The 20604-nt window shown below is 49.1% G+C and overlaps 1 protein-coding gene across 1 annotated transcript; it reads right to left on the bottom strand.

Annotated features, from left to right (window-relative positions):
- Positions 1–12129: 12129 nt before the first annotated feature.
- On the bottom strand, positions 12130–16296 carry LOC147118917 (uncharacterized). Its single transcript, XM_085984666.1, is given in 2 exon segments — positions 12130–16274; positions 16276–16296. Coding segments are annotated over 2 exon segments (663 nt in total). The 3' UTR covers positions 12130–15632.
- Positions 16297–20604: the final 4308 nt, after the last annotated feature.

Below are 20604 nucleotides of genomic sequence, written 5' to 3'. Positions count from 1 at the left end.
AGTAACCCCTCCCCCAGCACCCTGTGTTACTGACTGTATCTCTACTGATGTTAATCCAGCTCCCTCACACTGTCACTCAGTAACCCCTCTCCCCAGCACCCTGTGTTACTGACTGTATCTCTACTGATGTTAATCCAGCTCCCTCACACTGTCACTCAGTAACCCCTCCGCCAGCACCATGTGTTACTGACTGTATCTCTGCTGATGTTAATCCAGCTCCCTCACACTGTCCCTCAGTAACCCCTCCCCCAGCACCCTGTGTTACTGACTGTATCTCTACTGATGTTAATCCAGCTCCCTCAGTCACTCAGTAACCCCTCCCCCAGCACCCTGTGTTACTGACTGTATCTCTACTGATGTTAATCCAGCTCCCTCACACTGTCACTCAGTAACCCCTCCCCCAGCACCCTGTGTTACTGACTGTATCTCTACTGATGTTAATCCAGCTCCCTCACACTGTCACTCAGTAACCCTTCCCCCAGCACCGTGTTACTGACTGTATCTCTACTGATGTTAATCCAGCTCCCTCACACTGTCCCTCAGTAACCCCTCCCCCAGCACCCTGTGTTACTGACTGTATCTCTACTGATGTTAATCCAGCTCCCTCAGTCACTCAGTAACCCCTCCCCCAGCACCCTGTGTTACTGACTGTATCTCTACTGATGTTAATCCAGCTCCCTCACACTGTCACTCAGTAACCCCTCCCCCAGCACACTGTGTTACTGACTGTATCTCTACTGATGTTAATCCAGCTCCCTCACACTGTCACTCAGTAACCCTTCCCCCAGCACCGTGTTACAGACTGTATCTCTACTGATGTTAATCCAGCTCCCTCACACTGTCACTCAGTAACCCCTCCCCCAGCACCCTGTGTTACTGACTGTATCTCTACTGATGTTAATCCAGCTCCCTCAGTCACTCAGTAACCCCTCCCCCAGCACCCTGTGTTACTGACTGTATCTCTACTGATGTTAATCCAGCTCCCTCACACTGTCACTCAGTAACCCCTCCCCCAGCACCCTGTGTTACTGACTGTATCTCGACTGATGTTAATCCAGCTCCCTCACACTGTCACTCAGTAACCCCTCCCCCAGCACCCTGTGTTACTGACTGTATCTCTACTGATGTTAATCCAGCTCCCTCACACTGTCACTCAGTAACCCCTCCCCCAGCACCGTGTTACTGACTGTATCTCCACTGATGTTAATCCAGCTCCCTCACACTGTCACTCAGTAACCCCTCCCCGAGCACCCTGTGTTACTGACTGTATCTCTACTGATGTTAATCCAGCTCCCTCAGTCACTCAGTAACCCCTCCCCCAGCACCCTGTGTTACTGACTGTATCTCTACTGATGTTAATCCAGCTCCATCACACTGTCACTCAGTAACCCCTCCCCCAGCACCCTGTGTTACTGACTGTATCTCTACTGATGTTAATCCAGCTCCCTCACACTGTCACTCAGTAACCCCTCCCCCAGCACCCCGTGTTACTGACTGTATCTCTACTGATGTTAATCCAGCTCCCTCACACTGTCACTCAGTAACCCCTCCCCGAGCACCCTGTGTTACTGACTGTATCTCTACTGGTGTTAATCCAGCTCCCTCACACTGTCACTCAGTAACCCCTCCCCCAGCACCCTGTGTTACTGACTGTATCTGTACTGATGTTAATCCAGCTCCCTCAGTCACTCAGTAACCCCTCCCCCAGCACCCTGTGTTACTGACTGTATCTCTACTGATGTTAATCCAGCTCCCTCACACTGTCACTCAGTAACCCCTCCCCGAGCACCCTGTGTTACTGACTGTATCTCTACTGATGTTAATCCAGCTCCCTCAGTCACTCAGTAACCCCTCCCCCAGCACCCTGTGTTACTGACTGTATCTCTACTGATGTTAATCCAGCTCCCTCACACTGTCACTCATGTAACCCCTCCCCCAGCACCCTGTGTTACTGACTGTATCTCTACTGATGTTAATCCAGCTCCCTCAGACTGTCACTCAGTAACCCTTCCCCCAGCACCGTGTTACAGACTGTATCCCTACTGATGTTAATCCAGCTCCCTCACACTGTCACTCAGTAACCCCTCCCCCAGCACCCTGTGTTACTGACTGTATCTCTACTGATGTTAATCCAGCTCCCTCAGTCACTCAGTAACCCCTCCCCCAGCACCCTGTGTTACTGACTATCTCTACTGATGTTAATCCAGCTCCCTCACACTGTCACTCAGTAACCCCTCCCCCAGCACCCTGTGTTACTGACTGTATCTCTACTGATGTTAATCCAGCTCCCTCACACTGTCACTCAGTAACCCCTCCCCCAGCACCCTGTGTTACTGACTGTATCTCTACTGATGTTAATCCAGCTCCCTCACACTGTCACTCAGTAACCCCTCCCCCAGCACCGTGTTACTGACTGTATCTCCACTGATGTTAATCCAGCTCCCTCACACTGTCACTCAGTAACCCCTCCCCCAGCGCCGTGTTACTGACTGTATCTCTACTGATGTTAATCCAGCTCCCTCACACTGTCACTCAGTAACCCCTCCCCCAGCACCCTGTGTTACTGACTGTATCTCTACTGATGTTAATCCAGCTCCCCCACACTGTCACTCAGTAACCCCTCCCCCCGTGCCCTGTGTTACTGACTGTATCCCTACTAATGTTAATCCAGCTCCCTCACACTGTCACTCAGTAACCCTCCCCCAGCACCCTGTGTTACTGACTGTATCTCTACTGATGTTAATCCAGCTCCCTCACACTGTCACTCAGTAACCACTCCCCCAGCACCCTGTGTTACTGACTGTATCTCTACTGATGTTAATCCAGCTCCCTCACACTGTCACTCAGTAACCCCTCCCCCAGCGCCCTGTGTTACTGACTGTATCTCTACTGATGTTAATCCAGCTCCCTCACACTGTCACTCAGTAACCCCTCCCCCAGCACCCTGTTACTGACTGTATCTCTACTGATGTTAATCCAGCTCCCTCACACTGTCACTCAGTAACCCCTCCCCCAGCACCCTGTTACTGACTGTATCTCCACTGATGTTAATCCAGCTCCCTCACACTGTCACTCAGTAACCCCTCCCCCAGCACCCTGTGTTACTGACTGTATCTCTACTGATGTTAATCCAGCTCCCTCACACTGTCACTCAGTAACCCCTCCCCCAGCGCCCTGTGTTACTGACTGTATCTCTACTGATGTTAATCCAGCTCCCGCACACTGTCACTCAGTAACCCCTCCCCCAGCACCCTGTGTTACTGACTGTATCTCTACTGATGTTAATCCAGCTCCCTCACACTGTCACTCAGTAACCCCTCCCCCAGCGCCCTGTGTTACTGACTGTATCTCTACTGATGTTAATCCAGCTCCCTCACACTGTCACTCAGTAACCCCTCTCCCCAGCACCCTGTGTTACTGACTGTATCTCTACTGATGTTAATCCAGCTCCCTCACACTGTCACTCAGTAACCCCTCCCCTAGCACCCTGTGTTACTGACTGTATCTGTACTGATGTTAATCCAGCTCCCTCACACTGTCACTCAGTAACCCCTCCCCCAGCGCCCTGTGTTACTGACTGTATCTCTACTGATGTTAATCCAGCACCCTCACACTGTCACTCAGTAACCCCTCCCCCAGCACCCTGTGTTACTGACTGTATCTCTACTGATGTTAATCCAGCTCCCTCACACTGTCACTCAGTAACCCCTCCCACAGCACCCTGTGTTACTGACTGTATCTCTACTGATGTTAATCCAGCTCCCTCACACTGTCACTCAGTAACCCCTCCCCCAGCACCCTGTGTCACTGACTGCATCTCTACTGATGTTAATCCAGCTCCCTCACACTGTCACTCAGTAACCCCTCTCCCCCAGCACCCTGTGTTACTGACTGTATCTCTACTGATGTTAATCCAGCTCCCTCACACTGTCACTCAGTAACCCCTCCCCCAGCTCCCTGTGTTACTGACTGTATCTCTACTGATGTTAATCCAGCTCCCTCGCACTGTCACTCAGTAACCCCTCCCCCAGCACCCTGTTACTGACTGTATCTCTACTGATGTTATTCCAGCTCCCTCACACTGTCACTCAGTAACCCCTCCCCGAGCACCCTGTGTTACTGACTGTATCTCTACTGATGTTAATCCAGCTCCCTCACACTGTCACTCAGTAACCCATCCCCAGTGCCCTGTGTTACTGACTGTATCTCCACTGATGTTAATCCAGCTCCCTCACACTGTCACTCAGTAACCCCTCCCCCAGCGCACTGTGTTACTGACTGTATCTCTATTGATGTTAATCCAGCTCCCTCACACTGTCACTCAGTTACCCTTCCCCCAGCACCCTGTTACTGGCTGTATCTCTACTGATGTTAATCCAGCTCCCTCACACTGTCACTCAGTAACCCCTCCCCCGGCACCCTGTGTTACTGACTGTATCTCTACTGATGTTAATCCTGCTCCCTCACAATGTCACTCAGTAACCCCTCCCCCAGCACCCTGTTACTGGCTGTATCTCTACTGATGTTAATCCAGCTCCCTCACACTGTCACTCAGTAATCCCTCCCCCAGCACCCTGTGTTACTGACTGTATCTCTACTGATGTTAATCCAGCTCCCTCACACTGTCACTCAGTAACCCCTCCCCCAGCACCCTGTGTTACTGACTGTATCTCTACTGATGTTAATCCAGCTCCCTCACACTGTCACTCAGTAACCCCTCCCCCAGCGCCCTGTGTTACTGACTGTATCTCTACTGATGTTAATCCAGCTCCCTCACACTGTCACTCAGTAACCCCTCCCCCAGCACCCTGTGTTACTGACTGTATCTCTACTGATGTTAATCCAGCTCCCTCACACTGTCACTCAGTAACCCCTCCCCCAGCACCCTGTGTTACTGACTGTATCTCTACTGATGTTAATCCAGCTCCCTCACACTGTCACTCAGTAACCCCTCCCCGAGCACCCTGTGTTACTGACTGTATCTCTACTGATGTTAATCCAGCTCCCTCACACTGTCACTCAGTAACCCCTCCGCCAGCACCGTGTGTTACTGACTGTATCTCTGCTGATGTTAATCCAGCTCCCTCACACTGTCACTCAGTAACCCCTCCCCGAGCACCCTGTGTTACTGACTGTATCTCTACTGATGTTAATCCAGCTCCCTCACACTGTCACTCAGTAACCCCTCCCCCAGCACCCTTTGTTACTGACTGTATCTCTACTGATGTTAATCCAGCTCCCTCACACTGTCACTCAGTAACCCCTCCCGAGCACCCTGTGTTACTGACTCTATCTCTACTGATGTTAATCCAGCTCCCTCACACTGTCACTCAGTAATCCCTCCCCCAGCACCCTGTGTTACTGACTGTATCTCTACTGATGTTAATCCAGCTCCCTCACACTGTCACTCAGTAACCCCTCCCCCAGCACCCTGTGTTACTGACTGTATCTCTACTGATGTTAATCCAGCTCCCTCACACTGTCACTCAGTAACCCCTCCCCCAGTGCCCTGTGTTACTGACTGTATCTCTACTGATGTTAATCCAGCTCCCTCACACTGTCACTCAGTAACCCCTCCCCCAGCACCCTGTGTTACTGACTGTATCTCTACTGATGTTAATCCAGCTCCCTCACACTGTCACTCAGTAACCCCTCCCCCAGCACCGTGTTACTGACTGTATCTCTACTGATGTTAATCCAGCTCCCTCACACTGTCACTCAGTAACCCCTCCCCCAGCACCCTGTGTTACTGACTGTATCTCTACTGATGTTAATCCAGCTCCCTCACACTGTCACTCAGTAACCCCTCCCCCAGCACCCTGTGTTACTGACTGTATCTCTACTGATGTTAATCCAGCTCCCTCACACTGTCACTCAGTAACCCCTCCCCGAGCACCCTGTGTTACTGACTGTATCTCTACTGATGTTAATCCAGCTCCCTCACACTGTCCCTCAGTAACCCCTCCCCCAGCACCCTGTGTTACTGACTGTATCTCTACTGATGTTAATCCAGCTCCCTCACACTGTCACTCAGTAACCCCTCCCCCAGCACCCTGTGTTACTGACTGTATCTCTACTGATGTTAATCCAGCTCCCTCACACTGTCACTCAGTAATCTCTCTCCGAGCACCCTGTGTTACTGACTGTATCTCTACTGATGTTAATCCAGCTCCCTCACACTGTCACTCAGTAACCCCTCCCCGAGCACCCTGTGTTACTGACTGTATCTCTACTGATGTTAATCCAGCTCCCTCACACTGTCACTCAGTAATCTCTCTCCGAGCACCCTGTGTTACTGACTGTATCTCTACTGATGTTAATCCAGCTCCCTCACACTGTCACTCAGTAACCCCTCCCCCAGCACCCTGTGTTACTGACTGTATCTCTACTGATGTTAATCCAGCTCCCTCACACTGTCACTCAGTAACCCCTCCCCCAGCACCCTGTGTTACTGACTGTATCTCTACTGATGTTAATCCAGCTCCCTCACACTGTCACTCAGTAACCGCTCCCCCAGCACCGTGTTACTGACTGTATCTCTACTGATGTTAATCCAGCTCCCTCACACTGTCACTCAGTAACCCCTCCCCCAGCACCCTGTGTTACTGACTGTATCTCTACTGATGTTAATCCAGCTCCCTCACACTGTCACTGAGTAACCCCTCCGCCAGCACCCTGTGTTACTGACTGTATCTCTACTGATGTTAATCCAGCTCCCTCACCCTGTCACTCAGTAACCCCTCCCCGAGCACCCTGTGTTACTGACTGTATCTCTACTGATGTTAATCCAGCTCCCTCACACTGTCACTGAGTAACCTCTCCCCCGTGCCCTGTGTTACTTGTTAGATCCGTGTATTTTTGATGTTGTGTGTCCTTCTAACTAGACACAAGACTGCAGGAACAATCAACAGGTATTTACTGGATGAGGGTTACTCTAAAACTAAATGTACACATCCCTACTCAGGGTTTATATACAGGTGTGGTCACTGCCGGTACTACAGTATACAGGAGCTGTAAAAAGTAGTTCTCCCCTTAAAGGTACATACACTACAATTCCTCCCCTTTTAGACTGACAGTACCATAACATTCATTTAACAATTAACACTGTTAACATGTACATTAACTGAAAATAGTCCATTTATAAATTCAGTCTTTGGGGCGGCTTCCTGATCCTTTCTGGATAGCGCCTTTCCTGAGTGTCTTGTTCTTGGTGCGGAGGCCCCCTGTCGTCGGTTGGTTCATCAGCTTCCGATGCTACTGTTTCTGGGGTAGATGCTACCTGTGTGTCGGGTTCATCACCAGGTGCGCGAGACATGGGGTTGACTCGTTCCTGTGACTCTAGGATCTGGTCGACATGGCGTCACAATGTTCTCCCCAACATCCACTGTGTACATTATTGGCCCCTGCCGTGTGTATATCGTTCCTGGTTGCCATTTCTCTGTTCGGTAGTCGCGGGCCAAGACTGGTTGCCCTACATTGAAGCTCCTTGTCGGCTTCTCATTGATGTGCTTGAATTGCTTATTCTCAACATCTCTTCCTACATTTGGTCTGAGCAAATCCAGACGAGATCTCAACCTTCGGTTAAAGAACATCATGGCTGGGGTCTGGTTGGTGACTGCATGTGTCGCATTTCTGTAGGCTAACAGGAAATTGTCCACTTTATGCTGCAATGGAATGTCATCATCGCACATGGCCCTTACTGCTTTCTTAAAGGTTTGTACGAACCTCTCAGTCAATCCATTTGTGGCTGGATGATACGGGGCAGATGTGTAATGCCTTACCCCATTCCTTTTCATGAATCTGCGAAACCCTTCGGATACAAACTGTGGTCCGTTATCAGAGCAAATCTGCTCTGGCAAGCCGTTCCTGGCAAATATGGTCCGTAGGACTGCAATAGTTTTCTCTGTGGTGGTGGACGACATTTTGATCACCTCAGGCCATTTCGAGTGCGCATCCATGGCTATTAGAAACATTGAGCCCATGAATGGACCAGCAAAATCAATATGCACCCGTTGCCATGGAGATGAGAGCCACTCCCATGGGTGTAGCGGGGCATGTGGTGGTGCATTTTGGACCTTCTGGCATCCTGAGCAGCTCTTTGTCAGGTCCTCGATTTGCTGATCGATCCCCGGCCACCACACATAAGCCCTAGCAAGGCTTTTCATTTTCACCCCTCCCAGATGGCCTTCGTGAAGCTCATTGAGCACTCTCTGCCTTAACTTGGGTGGAATTACCACTCGGGATCCACACATCAAGGTCCCCTGGCATACTGACAGCTGTTCTCTTCTGGATGAGAATGCTGGCAACAGTGAGTCGCTATGTGTTGGCCATCCCTTCACTGTCAAATCATATACCCGAGACAGTGTCGGATCATTTCGGGTCTCCTTCTCTATATTAGCGTTAGTTACTGGCAAGCGTTCAATTATAGTCGAATGAAATATTTCGACAGGGTCCACTGCTGGTGCTTCCTCCGCAGTAGGCAGTGGCAGGCGTGATAGCCCATCAGCGTTTCCATGCTGTTTCGTGCCCTTATACTCGATTTCATATTGGTTCGCCCCTAGAAAAAGTGACCATCTTTGTAGCTGTTGCGCAGTCATCACCGGCACGCCCTTCTTTGAATTAAAGATGGAGACAAGTGGTTGGTGGTCCGTCAGCAAGGTGAACTTCTGCCCGTGCAGATAGTGGTTGAACTTTTTCACTCCCCACACTAGGCTGAGGGCCTCCCTGTCAATCTGGGCGTAGTTATGCTCGGCTGAGGTTAGTGACCGAGACGCAAAGGCTACCGGCCTCTCCGAGCCGTCCAGGAACTTGTGCGCCAGCACCGCTCCAATGCCATAGGGTGATGCATCACACGCCAACCGAATTGGTAGTGCTGGGTTGAAATGAGCCAACACCTCTTTTGATGTGATCAATTCTTTGCACTTCTGGAAAGCTCGTTTACATTAGTCATTCCACTTCCATGGTACCCCCATTTGCAGTAGGGTGTTCAGTGGGTGTAGTACTGTAGACAAATTCGGCAAGAACTTGTGGTAGTAGTTCACCAGCCCGAGGAACGACCTCAGTTGTGACACATTTTCCGGTGCTGGAGCCTTGACTACTGCCTCAATCTTTTCAGGGGACTTATGTAACCCCTCTTCATCAATAACGTGGCCACAATACGAGATCTGCTTCTGGAAAAACTCGCATTTGTGGCGATTTGCTCGGAGCCCATATTCCTTCAATCTAGTGAGCACCTGCTCCAGGTTGGCGAGGTGGTCACTGTCATTTTCGCCCGTGACCAGGATGTCATCCAAATAACACTGGGTCCCTGGAATCCCTTGCAGGACTTGATCCATTGCCCTTTGCCAAATAGCCGGAGCTGATGCTACCCCGAACACCAGCTGGTTGTATTGGTAGAGGCCTTTATGAGTGTTGATCGTGAGGTACTGTTTCGAGGCTTCTTCTACCTCCATTTGCAGGTACGCCTGGGCCAGATCAATCTTAGTGAAGCGTTTCCCTCCAGATAGCGAGGCGAAAATATCTTCAATCCGCAGAAGCGGATATTGTACCGTGAGAAGGACTGGGTTCACTGTCACTTTAAAGGCCCCACAGATGCGAACTTTCTTTGGTTCCCCAGGCGTATTACTCAACGACCTCTTCATTACAGGAACGATGGGTGTGGCCCACTTACTCCAGTCCACTTTGGACAGTACTCCTGAACGTTCCAAACCTTCCAGCTCTGCTTCGACGGCTGGGCGGATCGCATAAGGCACCGGCCTGGCCTTAAAAAACTTTGGGTTTGCATTTTCCTCTATTTTGATCATCGCTGTTATGCCTTTTAGTGTTCCAAGTCCCTCCTGGAACACTTCTTGTGCGTCAGTTAGCATTTTTGACAGTCGTCCAGGTGTGGCGTCGTCATCCTTTTTGGCATCTACAGTCAGTGCTTGTATGGAATGCCAATCTAGCTGTATCTTTCGGATCCATTCACGTCCTAGTAGTGGTGGTCCTCCATCTGGCAATACATATAGGTCCATTTTTGGTGTTTCCTTACTGTTATATACAATGTTCACCCTTATTTTTCCTTTGGGGTAGACTTTTTGCCCCTTGTACGTCTTCAAGACAATCTTTGTATCTCTCAAGGGTATATGTGAGAATAGCTGCTTGTAGTCCCTTCGGTTTGTGACTGTTAGGGCTGATCCTGTGTCCAATTCCATTTTCACTTGGACTCCAGCTATCTTGAGCGTGACCCAAATAGTTTGATGATCCTCCGTTTGGATCACCTTATATAGTTTCAGACAACCCAGCTCCTTGCTTCCGGAGTCTGTATCACTTTTCTGTTCGTCTGAACTACTCTCCATCACCTTATGTACCTTCTTGTACTTCTCCTGTGGAGATTTCTTGCTGCTGGTTTTCTTTCCCAACCTGCAGACTCTTGCTATGTGTCCTACTTTTCCACACTGTCTGCACACTTTGTCCTTAAACCAGCAATCATTATGGTCGTGTGTTGTTCTGCCGCAGCGATAGCTCTTCTCTGTTCCGTATGACATTTCATTTGTGCCATATTCTTGCGGTCTCCGTTGTATCTCTGCAGCGCCCTGTGCGGCTGCTTCGTGTGATACTGCCATGCTGAAAGCCTTGTCCAGCATAAGATCCTTTTCTGATAGAAGCCGTTTCTGGGTTCCTTCACTTTGAAGCCCACACACAAACTTGTCCCTTAAAGTATCTGCTAGTCCCGTTCCAAACTGGCAGTGTTTCGATAGCTTGCGCAGTTCTGTTAAATACTCAGCATTACTTTCATCTTTATGCTGGTTCCTTTTGTGAAACTTAAATCTTTCTGCTATCAGCAGCGGTGTGGGGTTTAAGTGGTTCTGTAGGATTGACACTATGTTTCCAAAATCCTTGTCCACTGGCTTCTCTGGGGTTACTAGGTTTCACAGTAAACCATACGTTTTTGCTCTCATCTGGCAATTCATTCGCCTTGCAGTACACTTCTATGCGTTCGACATATGTCGTCCAATCTTCGACTTCATTGTCGAACGCTGTGATACTGCCACTCTTCGGCATCCCTGGGTGTGGTTAGACTGGCTCAAAATGGCGTTTTCCCACGCTTTCCCTTCTTCTTGCGGCTCAAAATGGCATTTTCCCATGCTCTCCCTTCTTCTCCGCTGCGGCTCAAAATGGCGTTTTCCCACGCTCTCCCTTGAACACCGGCTGCGCTCTGTGGGTTTTCCTTCGCGCCTCTCTCTCTTCTCCCGTTGACGGCGCTCGGTCCTGAACACCGGCTGCGCCCTGTGAGCTCTACCCTCTCTCTTCTCCCGTCGACGCTGCTCGGCCTTTTCTGTGCCGTCTGTCTGCTCTAGCCGCCGCTGTCCGGGAAGGGTCTGCGCCGTACCTGTTGCCAGCCCGTTTCGCTGGACCACCGTGACTGGAGAACCAAGCCCAGCTCTCAACAGCCTCACCTGCAATGCTCAAATCTCTGCTGGATGACTGGGCGGTTGCTCGTGGTCGACGCCCGTGCTTCTGGCCTCAACTTTCTTCCACTGTTCTCCAGGAGCGAATCCCTGAGAGGTAATGCAGAGCTGCAGGTAGGTTCGAATCTGCCTCGTCGCCACTGTTAGATCCGTGTATTTTTGATGTTGTGTGTCCTTCAATAACTAGACACGAGACTGCAGGAACAATCAACAGGTATTTACTGGATGAGGGTTACTCTAAAACTAAATATACAGATCCCTACTCAGGGTTTATATACAGGTGTGGTCACTGCCGGTACTACAGTGTACAGGAGCTGTAAAAAGTAGTTCTCCCCTTAAAAGTACATACACTACATTACTGACTGTATCTCAACTGATGTTAATCCAGCTCCCTCACACTGTCACTCAGTAACCCATCCCCCAGCGCCCTGTGTTACTGACTGTATCTCTACTGATGTTAATCCAGCTCCCTCACACTGTCACTCAGTAACCCCTCCCCCAGCGCCCTGTTACTGACTGTATCTCTATTGATGTTAATCCAGCTCCCTCACACTGTCACTCAGTAACCCCTCCCCCAGCACTCTATGTTACTGACTGTATCTGTACTCATGTTAATCCAGCTCCCTCAGACTGTCACTCAGCAACCCCTCCCCCAGCACCGTGTTATTGACTGTATCTCTACTGATGTTAATCCATCACCCTCAGTAACCCCTCCCCCAGTGCCCTGTGTTACTGACTGTATTTCTACTGATGTTAATCTAGCTCCCTCACACTATCACTCAGTAACCCCTCCCCCCAGCACCGTGTGTTACTGACTGTATCTCTACTGATCTTAATCCAGCTCCCTCACACTGTCACTCAGTAACCCCTCCCCCAGCACCCTGTGTTACTGACTGTATCTCTACTGATGTTAATCCAGCTCGCTCACAGTCACTCAGTAACCCCCTCCCCCAGCGCCGTGTTACTGACTGTATCTGTACTGATGTTAATCCAGCTCCCTCACACTGTCACTCAGTAACCCCTCCCCCAGCATCCTGTGTTACTGACTGTATCTCTACTGATGTTAATCCAGCTCCCTCACACTGTCACTCAGTAACCCCTCCCCCAGCACTCTATGTTACTGACTGTATCTGTACTCATGTTAATCCAGCTCCCTCAGACTGTCACTCAGCAACCCCTCCCCCAGCACCGTGTTATTGACTGTATCTCTACTGATGTTAATCCATCACCCTCAGTAACCCCTCCCCCAGTGCCCTGTGTTACTGACTGTATTTCTACTGATGTTAATCTAGCTCCCTCACACTATCACTCAGTAACCCCTCCCCCCAGCACCGTGTGTTACTGACTGTATCTCTACTGATCTTAATCCAGCTCCCTCACACTGTCACTCAGTAACCCCTCCCCCAGCACCCTGTGTTACTGACTGTATCTCTACTGATGTTAATCCAGCTCGCTCACAGTCACTCAGTAACCCCCTCCCCCAGCGCCGTGTTACTGACTGTATCTGTACTGATGTTAATCCAGCTCCCTCACACTGTCACTCAGTAACCCCTCCCCCAGCATCCTGTGTTACTGACTGTATCTCTACTGATGTTAATCCAGCTCCCTCACACAGTCACTCAGTAACCCCTCCCCCAGCACCCTGTGTTACTGACTGTATCTCTACTGATGTTAATCCAGCTCCCTCACACAGTCACTCAGTAACCCCTCCCCCAGCACCCTGTGTTACTGACTGTATCTCTACTGATGTTAATCCAGCTCCCTCACACTGACACTCAGTAACCCCTCCCCCAGCGCCCTGTGTTACTGACTGTATCTCTACTGATGTTAATCCAGCTCCCTCACAGTCACTCAGTAACCCCTCCCCCAGCACCCTGTGTTACTGACTGTATCTCTACTGATGTTAATCCAGCTCCCTCACACTGTCACTCAGTAACCCCTCCCCCAGGGCTTTGTGTTACTGACTGTATCTCTACTGATGTTAATCCAGCTCCCTCACACTGACACTCAGTAACCCCTCCCCCAGCACCCTGTGTTACTGACTGTATCTCTACTGATGTTAATCCAGCTCCCTCACACTGTCACTCAGTAACCCCTCCCCCAGCACCGTGTTACTGACTGTATCTCTACTGATGTTAATCCAGCTCCCTCACACTGACACTCAGTAACCCCTCCCCCAGCACCCTGTGTTAATGACTGTATCTCTACTGATGTTAATCCAGCTCCCTCACACTGACACTCAGTAACCCCTCCCCCAGCGCCCTGTGTTACTGACTGTATCTCTACTGATGTTAATCCAGCTCCCTCACACTGTCACTCAGTAACCCCTCCCCCAGCACCGTGTTACTGACTGTATTTCTACTGATAACGTTTCACAGCGAGGGATGGACAATAAATGACGACCTTGCCAGTGAGAATGAATAACAAAACAAAGTTTGGTTGTTTGACGAATGCGGCCTGGAATTCACCGCAGAATCGGAGGCTGAATTCCGGCTGTTAAACATAATCAGAAAATATTTTGCTCATAGAATCGTCGAGGACAGAAGGCGGCCATTCGGCCCATCGTGCCTATGCTGGCTCTTTGGTTGAGCTCTCTAATTAGTCCCACTCCCCCGCTCTCTCCCCACAGCCCGGTAAACCTCTCCAATTAGTCCCACTCCCCCGCTCTCTCCCCACAGCCCGGTAAACTTCTCCTTTTCAAGTATTTCTCCAATTCCCTTTTGAATGTTACTATTGAATCTGCTGCCACCACCGTCCAGATCAGAGTCATTCTGTGCATTAAAACATTCTCCTCATCTCCCCCCTAGTTCTTTTATCAAGTATCTTAAATCTGTGCACTTTTACCAGCCCTCCTGGCAGTGTCACCATTCCCCTAAATCTCCTCTGCACCCTCTCCAAGGCCTGGATATCCTTTCTAAAGCCTGGTGCCCAGAATTGGACACAATACTCCAGCTGAGGCCTAACCAGTGATTCATAAATGTTTAGCATAACTTCCTTGCTTTCTGTGCCTGTTTATAAAGCCTAGGATCCCGAATACTTTTTATAGCAGCCTCATAATCATGTCCTGCCGCCTTCAAATGCAAAGTGCTTTGAGTGGTGGGTCCAGCAGTGAAAGTGAACCCAAACCAAAGGGAACAAATAAAGATCCAAATCCAAGGGAACAAGTAACGGGACAATGGGAAGAAACCACAACTGGCCCAAAAGTGGGATAATCTCCCCAAAAGGTCGGTGCGGACAGTTAGAAACTCCTCCTGGTGACTGTGTGCCTGCAGGACTCGGCTTCACTCCAGTGTTTAAAGGCACAGAGCGCTGGCCTCACACCCAGGGGGCAATGTGTGGGAATTCCAGGGGCAGCGAGGACATGCCCAGAAATACCCCGGAGCAGCGAAAGCCCACTGGGCCCCAGGACAAGCTCATCGGGAAACCCAGGCAAGGGCAAACCCACTGTGCCCACTCTGAACCCAGTTTGCTGCTCCCTCTGTGCCCAGCACTCGGCAGTGGAATTTCAGCCTCAGTGTTACAAGTTTCATCGGTTACAGGCTGGAGAGAGGAATAAATCAAACTGACCCAGAGCTGTGTGATTGGTTCAGTCTGTATATCACTGACGGGCCCTTTTAAATTTGAGTGGTCAGGTATTCAAATTCCTGGTAACTCTAATCCTGGATATAAAGGAGGGGAGAGCTGTGTTTAAATCAGAGTCTCCTTGGAGATTCTCTGAGAGAAGGACCTGGTCAGCTTGAAACACTGAAAGAGAAAAATCAGTTAGAAATTTCCAATTTGTATTTTTTGACCAATATTGACTGCCACAGGGATGGGGAATTCTAAAATAAGGCCGGAACTGGTCAGGATTTGAAAGGTATTTAGAAAAGAGTAATGGGATTCTTATATTTGGGATCTTTCTTGATCTTGTCCACTCGAGGAGTGTGATAACAGTCTTTCTCCTGTGAATATAGAGCTGGATTATTGGGCCGTGATGTGTTTCCTTGTTGATCTTCTGTTAAATACACTTCCTGAGTGGACAAATAAAGCCGATTTATTTGACATTTATCCAGAATAATAAACTCCAGCCCAGTTATAGGGTTATTAACATCAGCAGAAACAAACCCCAACTGTCAGAATGAACATGGTTCAGTCCTGGATGTGATTAACAGCAGCAATAACAGCAGAATCCAAACCCTGCAATCACATATGAACTCGCTGGTGATTCAGCAGGTTGGATGACTGAGTGAATCCCTTCCCACACTCAGAGCAGGTGAACGGCCTCTCCCCAGTGTGAATTCGCTGGTGTGTCTTCAGGTTGGATGAACGGGCAAATGTCTTCGTACAGTGAGAGCACCTGAACGGTCTCTCGTCAGTGTGAACTCGCTGGTGTGTCAGTAGATGGAAGGACTGAGAGAATCCCATCCCACAGATAGAGCAGGTAAATGGCTTCTCCCCAGTGTGAACTCGCTGGTGTGTGAGCAGGTTAGAAGACTGAGTGAATCCTTTCCCACAAATATAGCAGGTGAATGGTCTCTTCCCGGTGTGAACTCGCTGGTGTGTGAGCAGGTTAGAAGACTGAGTGAATCCTTTCCCACAAATATAGCAGGTGAACGGTCTCTCCCCGGTGTGAACTCGCTGGTGTTTCAGCAGGTGGGAAGACTGAGAGAATCCCTTCTCACACACAGAGCAGGTGAACGGCCTCTCCCCAGTGTGAATTTGCTGGTGTTTCAACAGGTTGGATGATTCTTTGAAAGTCTTCAGGCAGTGAGAGCAACTGAACGGCCTCTCCCCGGTGTGTCTGCGTCGATGAACTTCAAGCTGGGAAGGGTAATTGAATCCCTTCCCACAGTCCCCACATTTACATGGTTTCTCCGTGGTGCGGTTGTCCTTGTGTCTCTCCAGGTTGGACGATCCACATACACACACACACACACTGGTTTCTCTCCGCTGTAAACTGTGCGATGTTTTTTCAGGCTGTGTAACTGGTTAAAGCTCTTTCCACAGTCTGTGCACTGGAACACTCTCACTCAAGTGTGTGTGTCTCACTGCTTTCCAAATCACACTGATGTTTGAAATCTTTTCCCACAGACAGAGCAGACACTCATTCCTCCTCCCACATTCAAAGGCCGATGATATTCAGGTCCTGATGAATGGAGTGACTCTGTCAGATCTTGATGTGATGTTTGGTTTGAGCTTCCTGTCTGTAAATCCTCCTCTTCTAATAACCTATAAAAGGAGTTTACAAAAGTCATCACTTTAAGTACAGGATAGAAATTCAGAATTCTAGTTTCTATGGAACATTCTTTCCTCTCTTGTTCCCCCAAAGCTGTAAATCCCCGTCCCACACACTCTCCCTCCTCCCTGTGCTGAAATCCAAACCTATCGCACCATCTCCAACATTTCTTTCCTCCAGTCCCAGTTTTCCCCCTCCCTCTACTCTGGTTGGGTTCAGTTCTACACCCGCTGTGTGCAGAGTGAGAATAAAATCAATGAGCTGCTGATTTTCTCTGCTGGTCACTGGGCCTTTTTGAATGGACCAATAGGGTGAGACTGGGTTGCCCCAGGGTCGCCAAACAAGAATCAGCCCAACAAGGCTCCCTTTCAGGGGCCACTAATATGGGAGAAACATGTGGACCAATCAAACTGACAGAGACCCTGAAGCCCCGCCCACTCTTTGTTCCTGCCCAAAGTACCGCGCATGCGCCGTGAGACCCGCCCTGTCCAAGATGGCGGCCAGTGACCCGGATCACCCGGGCGGTCACTGACCGGGCCTGTAACCGGAGAAACACGGGGCCTGTGGGCTATTATTGGGGCTTCAGGCCTACACCAGGTGTTTATAAAGTTTTTAAACCCACCCGCGGGTTCAATCTATCCCCTCCGGCTACAATCTTCTCCCGGCCGCTGACCCGCTTGTTCCGCTCAATACATCACCGACTCTCGGACTGCGCGTGCGCAATGTACATGTGGCCCCCCCCCGCGCCGGCGCACTGGGCTCCTGTCGTCATTGATAGGGCGCGGTGGATTCTGGGTGAATGCACTGCCATTGAAATCCCCAATTGGTGAACAAACATTCATTTTTTCTCATGCGATTGAGATTGGGCCTTTTTTGACTACCGGTAGGGGCGACACTAAGTAGTCCCACTGTCACCAGACGGGAACAAAAACCGTTTAGGCAAGAGCCCTAGTGCACCACAAATATGAAAAATGTAAGAAGTCACACAACACCAGGTTATAGTCCAACAGCTTTATTTGAAATCACAAGCTTTTGGAGCGCTGCTCCTTCGACACCTGATGAAGGAGCAGCGCTCCGAAAGCTTGTGATTTCAAATAAAGCTGTTGGACTATAACCTGGTGTTGTGTGACTTCTTACATTTGTCCACCCCAGTCCAACACCGGCATCTTCACACCATGACAAATATGAAACAAACAGTAATAACTAGTGTACAGTGACACACACAAATACGATGGAAAGATGGCTACAAACTTCCCTTAACTCCAATCCTCTGATTTCTATCTTGTAGCTGTCTTTCCATCCATTCTGCTGCCTGGCCCTTCACTTCGCACCTTACTCATCTTCTAGATCTTACATATTGTTATGGATGGATAGCAAGCTGGTTACAAAACAGGAAACAGAGAGTAGGGGTTAGGAGTAGCTGCTCAGACTGGCAAAAGGTGAAAAGTGGTGTTCCACAGGGATTGGTGCTGGGACCATTGTTGTTCACATTTACATAAATGATTTGGACTCGGGAATCGGAAGTACAATTTCAAAATTTGTCGATGACACCAAATTGGGATGTGTAGATAATACTGAGGAAGACTGTGAGAAAATGCAAGAACACGTGAATAAATTTGCAGAATGGACGTGTAATTAGCAAATGAATTTCAATGTAGATAAGTGTGAGGTGGTGTATTTTGGTAGGAAGAATAAGGAGGCCACAAACTACTTGGAAATTATTTGGAATCAATGGGGTAGAGCAGGAAAGGGCAGTAGGGGTACAGATACACAAATCACTAAAAGTAGGGATGCAGATTAAGGCCATAAAAGAAGCAATCCAAGCACTGGGGTTCATTTCTAGAGGGATAGAATTGAAAAGCAGAAAAGTTATGTTAAACTTGTATCGAACCTTGCTTGGACTACACTTGGAGTACAGTGAACAGTTCTGGTCTCCATATTATAAAAAGGATATAGAGGCACTGGAGAAAGTGCAAAAAGTATTTGCAAGGATGATCCAAGAACTGAGAGGATATATTTATCAGGAAAGGCTGAACAGGCTGGGGCTCTTTTCTCTAGAATAAAGAGGCCAATGGGTGACCTGATAGAGGTCTTTAAAGTTATGAAAAGGTTATATAGGGTGGACCTGGAGAAAATGTTTCCACTGCAGGAGTCCAAAACCAGAAGTCATAATTATAAGATAGTCACTAATAAATCCAATAAGGAATTCAGGGGAAACTTCTTTACCCAAAGAGAGGTAAGAATGTGGAACGTGCTACCACAAGGAGTAGTTGAGGCGAATAGCACAGATGCAAGGAATAGAAGGTTATGCTAATAGGTTTAGATGAAGAGGGTGGGAGGAGACTCCTGTGGAGCATACACCACCAGAGACCAGTTGGGCCGAATGGCCTGTTCCTGTGCTGTAGACTCTCTGTAGAGTCTGTAACTCTGTGTAACGATGTCTTCAGACTCCTAACGTAGCTGGAAAAGCTTTTGCTATTCTTACCACAATTCTGCACCATTTTCTTTTCCAAAGACCTCTGAGCTTCTCTAATGGCTGCTTTTGTCTCCCTCAGTTGTGGGTGATATTTGTTCCTATTCTTCTGTAAACTGAATTCGTCTTGTTACAAACTGGGTTCAAATTTCAGCAAATCAGGCATCATTCACCCCGAGACCTACGCAGGCAGGTAAGAGCCCAGATGGTTCCTTAGTAAGGATTCCTCTGATTCCTCGCCATATATTTGTCAGGATACCAAAACCCAGCTTTCTTAAAGTCCACTCCAGGAGGCCCCACTCCCGGAGCCTACAACCTTCAGCAGGGTCAGTGGTGGAGTTCCACAGCGGGAGTGATCCCAGAGTAACTGTTGGGATCGCTCCCCCGTGGATGTTATGGGTACGTCAATAAAACAGGGAATTCCTGGAAACACACTGCAGGTTCTTCTTTATCTGGAGATCAAATGTCTGTTGTATAATTGTACCAGCAGTTAACAGGCTCCTGTGAACTCTTCCATCTGCTATTTTAATGCAGACTTTAACCAATTTATTTTAAATGTGTTTATTTTAAATGAGTTAATGCCTGCCTTAAAATGGTAGACTCAGGACTGTCCCACAAACACGTTAAATCTTCGTGGAATAATTACCAGTCATTTTTAGACTGGAAACTTAAACCTGTTTCACTTTCAGTCAGGAACACATCGCAGTTTTACACCAATCTCTGATTTGACAGCACGTTCCCAGCATTCACCGTTGTTCTTCCTGACTCTAAACACAGTTGTAAAGGAGCCTTCTGTTCCGTGCCTAGGAGCTCTGAACCATGGAAGAGAGCGGCTGGGACATATTTCTTACAGGCCTCAAGATTAACCCACACGGCGACTTTGCTGTCGGTGAAGAGGGACGAGAAAGACCAAAGTGCCGTTTGCCCCTCTCAGTGTGGCCCTGGAGGACTGTGTCCAGGCTGAAGTTCTGTTCCCGCTGTATGATCCTCCCCCCAGATTGTCCTTTCTGAGCTCCAGACAGGTGATGCTAAACACTCAGGTGGGAAAGAAAAAAATCTACAATGTGTTTAAAACAAAGCTGATTTATTTGACATATATCCAGAATATTGAACACCAGCCCAGTTATAGGGGTTATTAACACCAGCAGAAACAAACCCCAACTGTCAGAATGAGCATGGTTCAGTCCTGGATCTGATTAACAGCAGCAATAACAGCAGAATCCAAACCCAGCAGTCACGTGTGAACTCGCTGGTGTGTCAGAAGGTGGGATGACTGAATGAATCCCTTCCCACACATGGAGCAGGTGAACTGCCTCTCCCCGGTGTGAACTCGCTGGTGCCTCAGCAGGTGAGATGAACAGGTGAATCCCTTCCCACACACGGAGCAGGTGAATGGCCACTCCCCAGTGTGAGTACGTTGGTGTTTCAGCAGGTTGGATGAATCAGTGAATCCCTTCCCACACACG

The sequence above is a fragment of the Somniosus microcephalus genome, chromosome 4, assembly GCF_052327205.1.
Source record: "Somniosus microcephalus isolate GS21.2 chromosome 4, FLI_Smic_1.0, whole genome shotgun sequence".
Lineage (NCBI taxonomy): Eukaryota > Metazoa > Chordata > Chondrichthyes > Squaliformes > Somniosidae > Somniosus > Somniosus microcephalus.
Note: the sequence above shows the minus strand (reverse complement) of the source record. Positions and strands in the feature narration are given on the sequence as shown.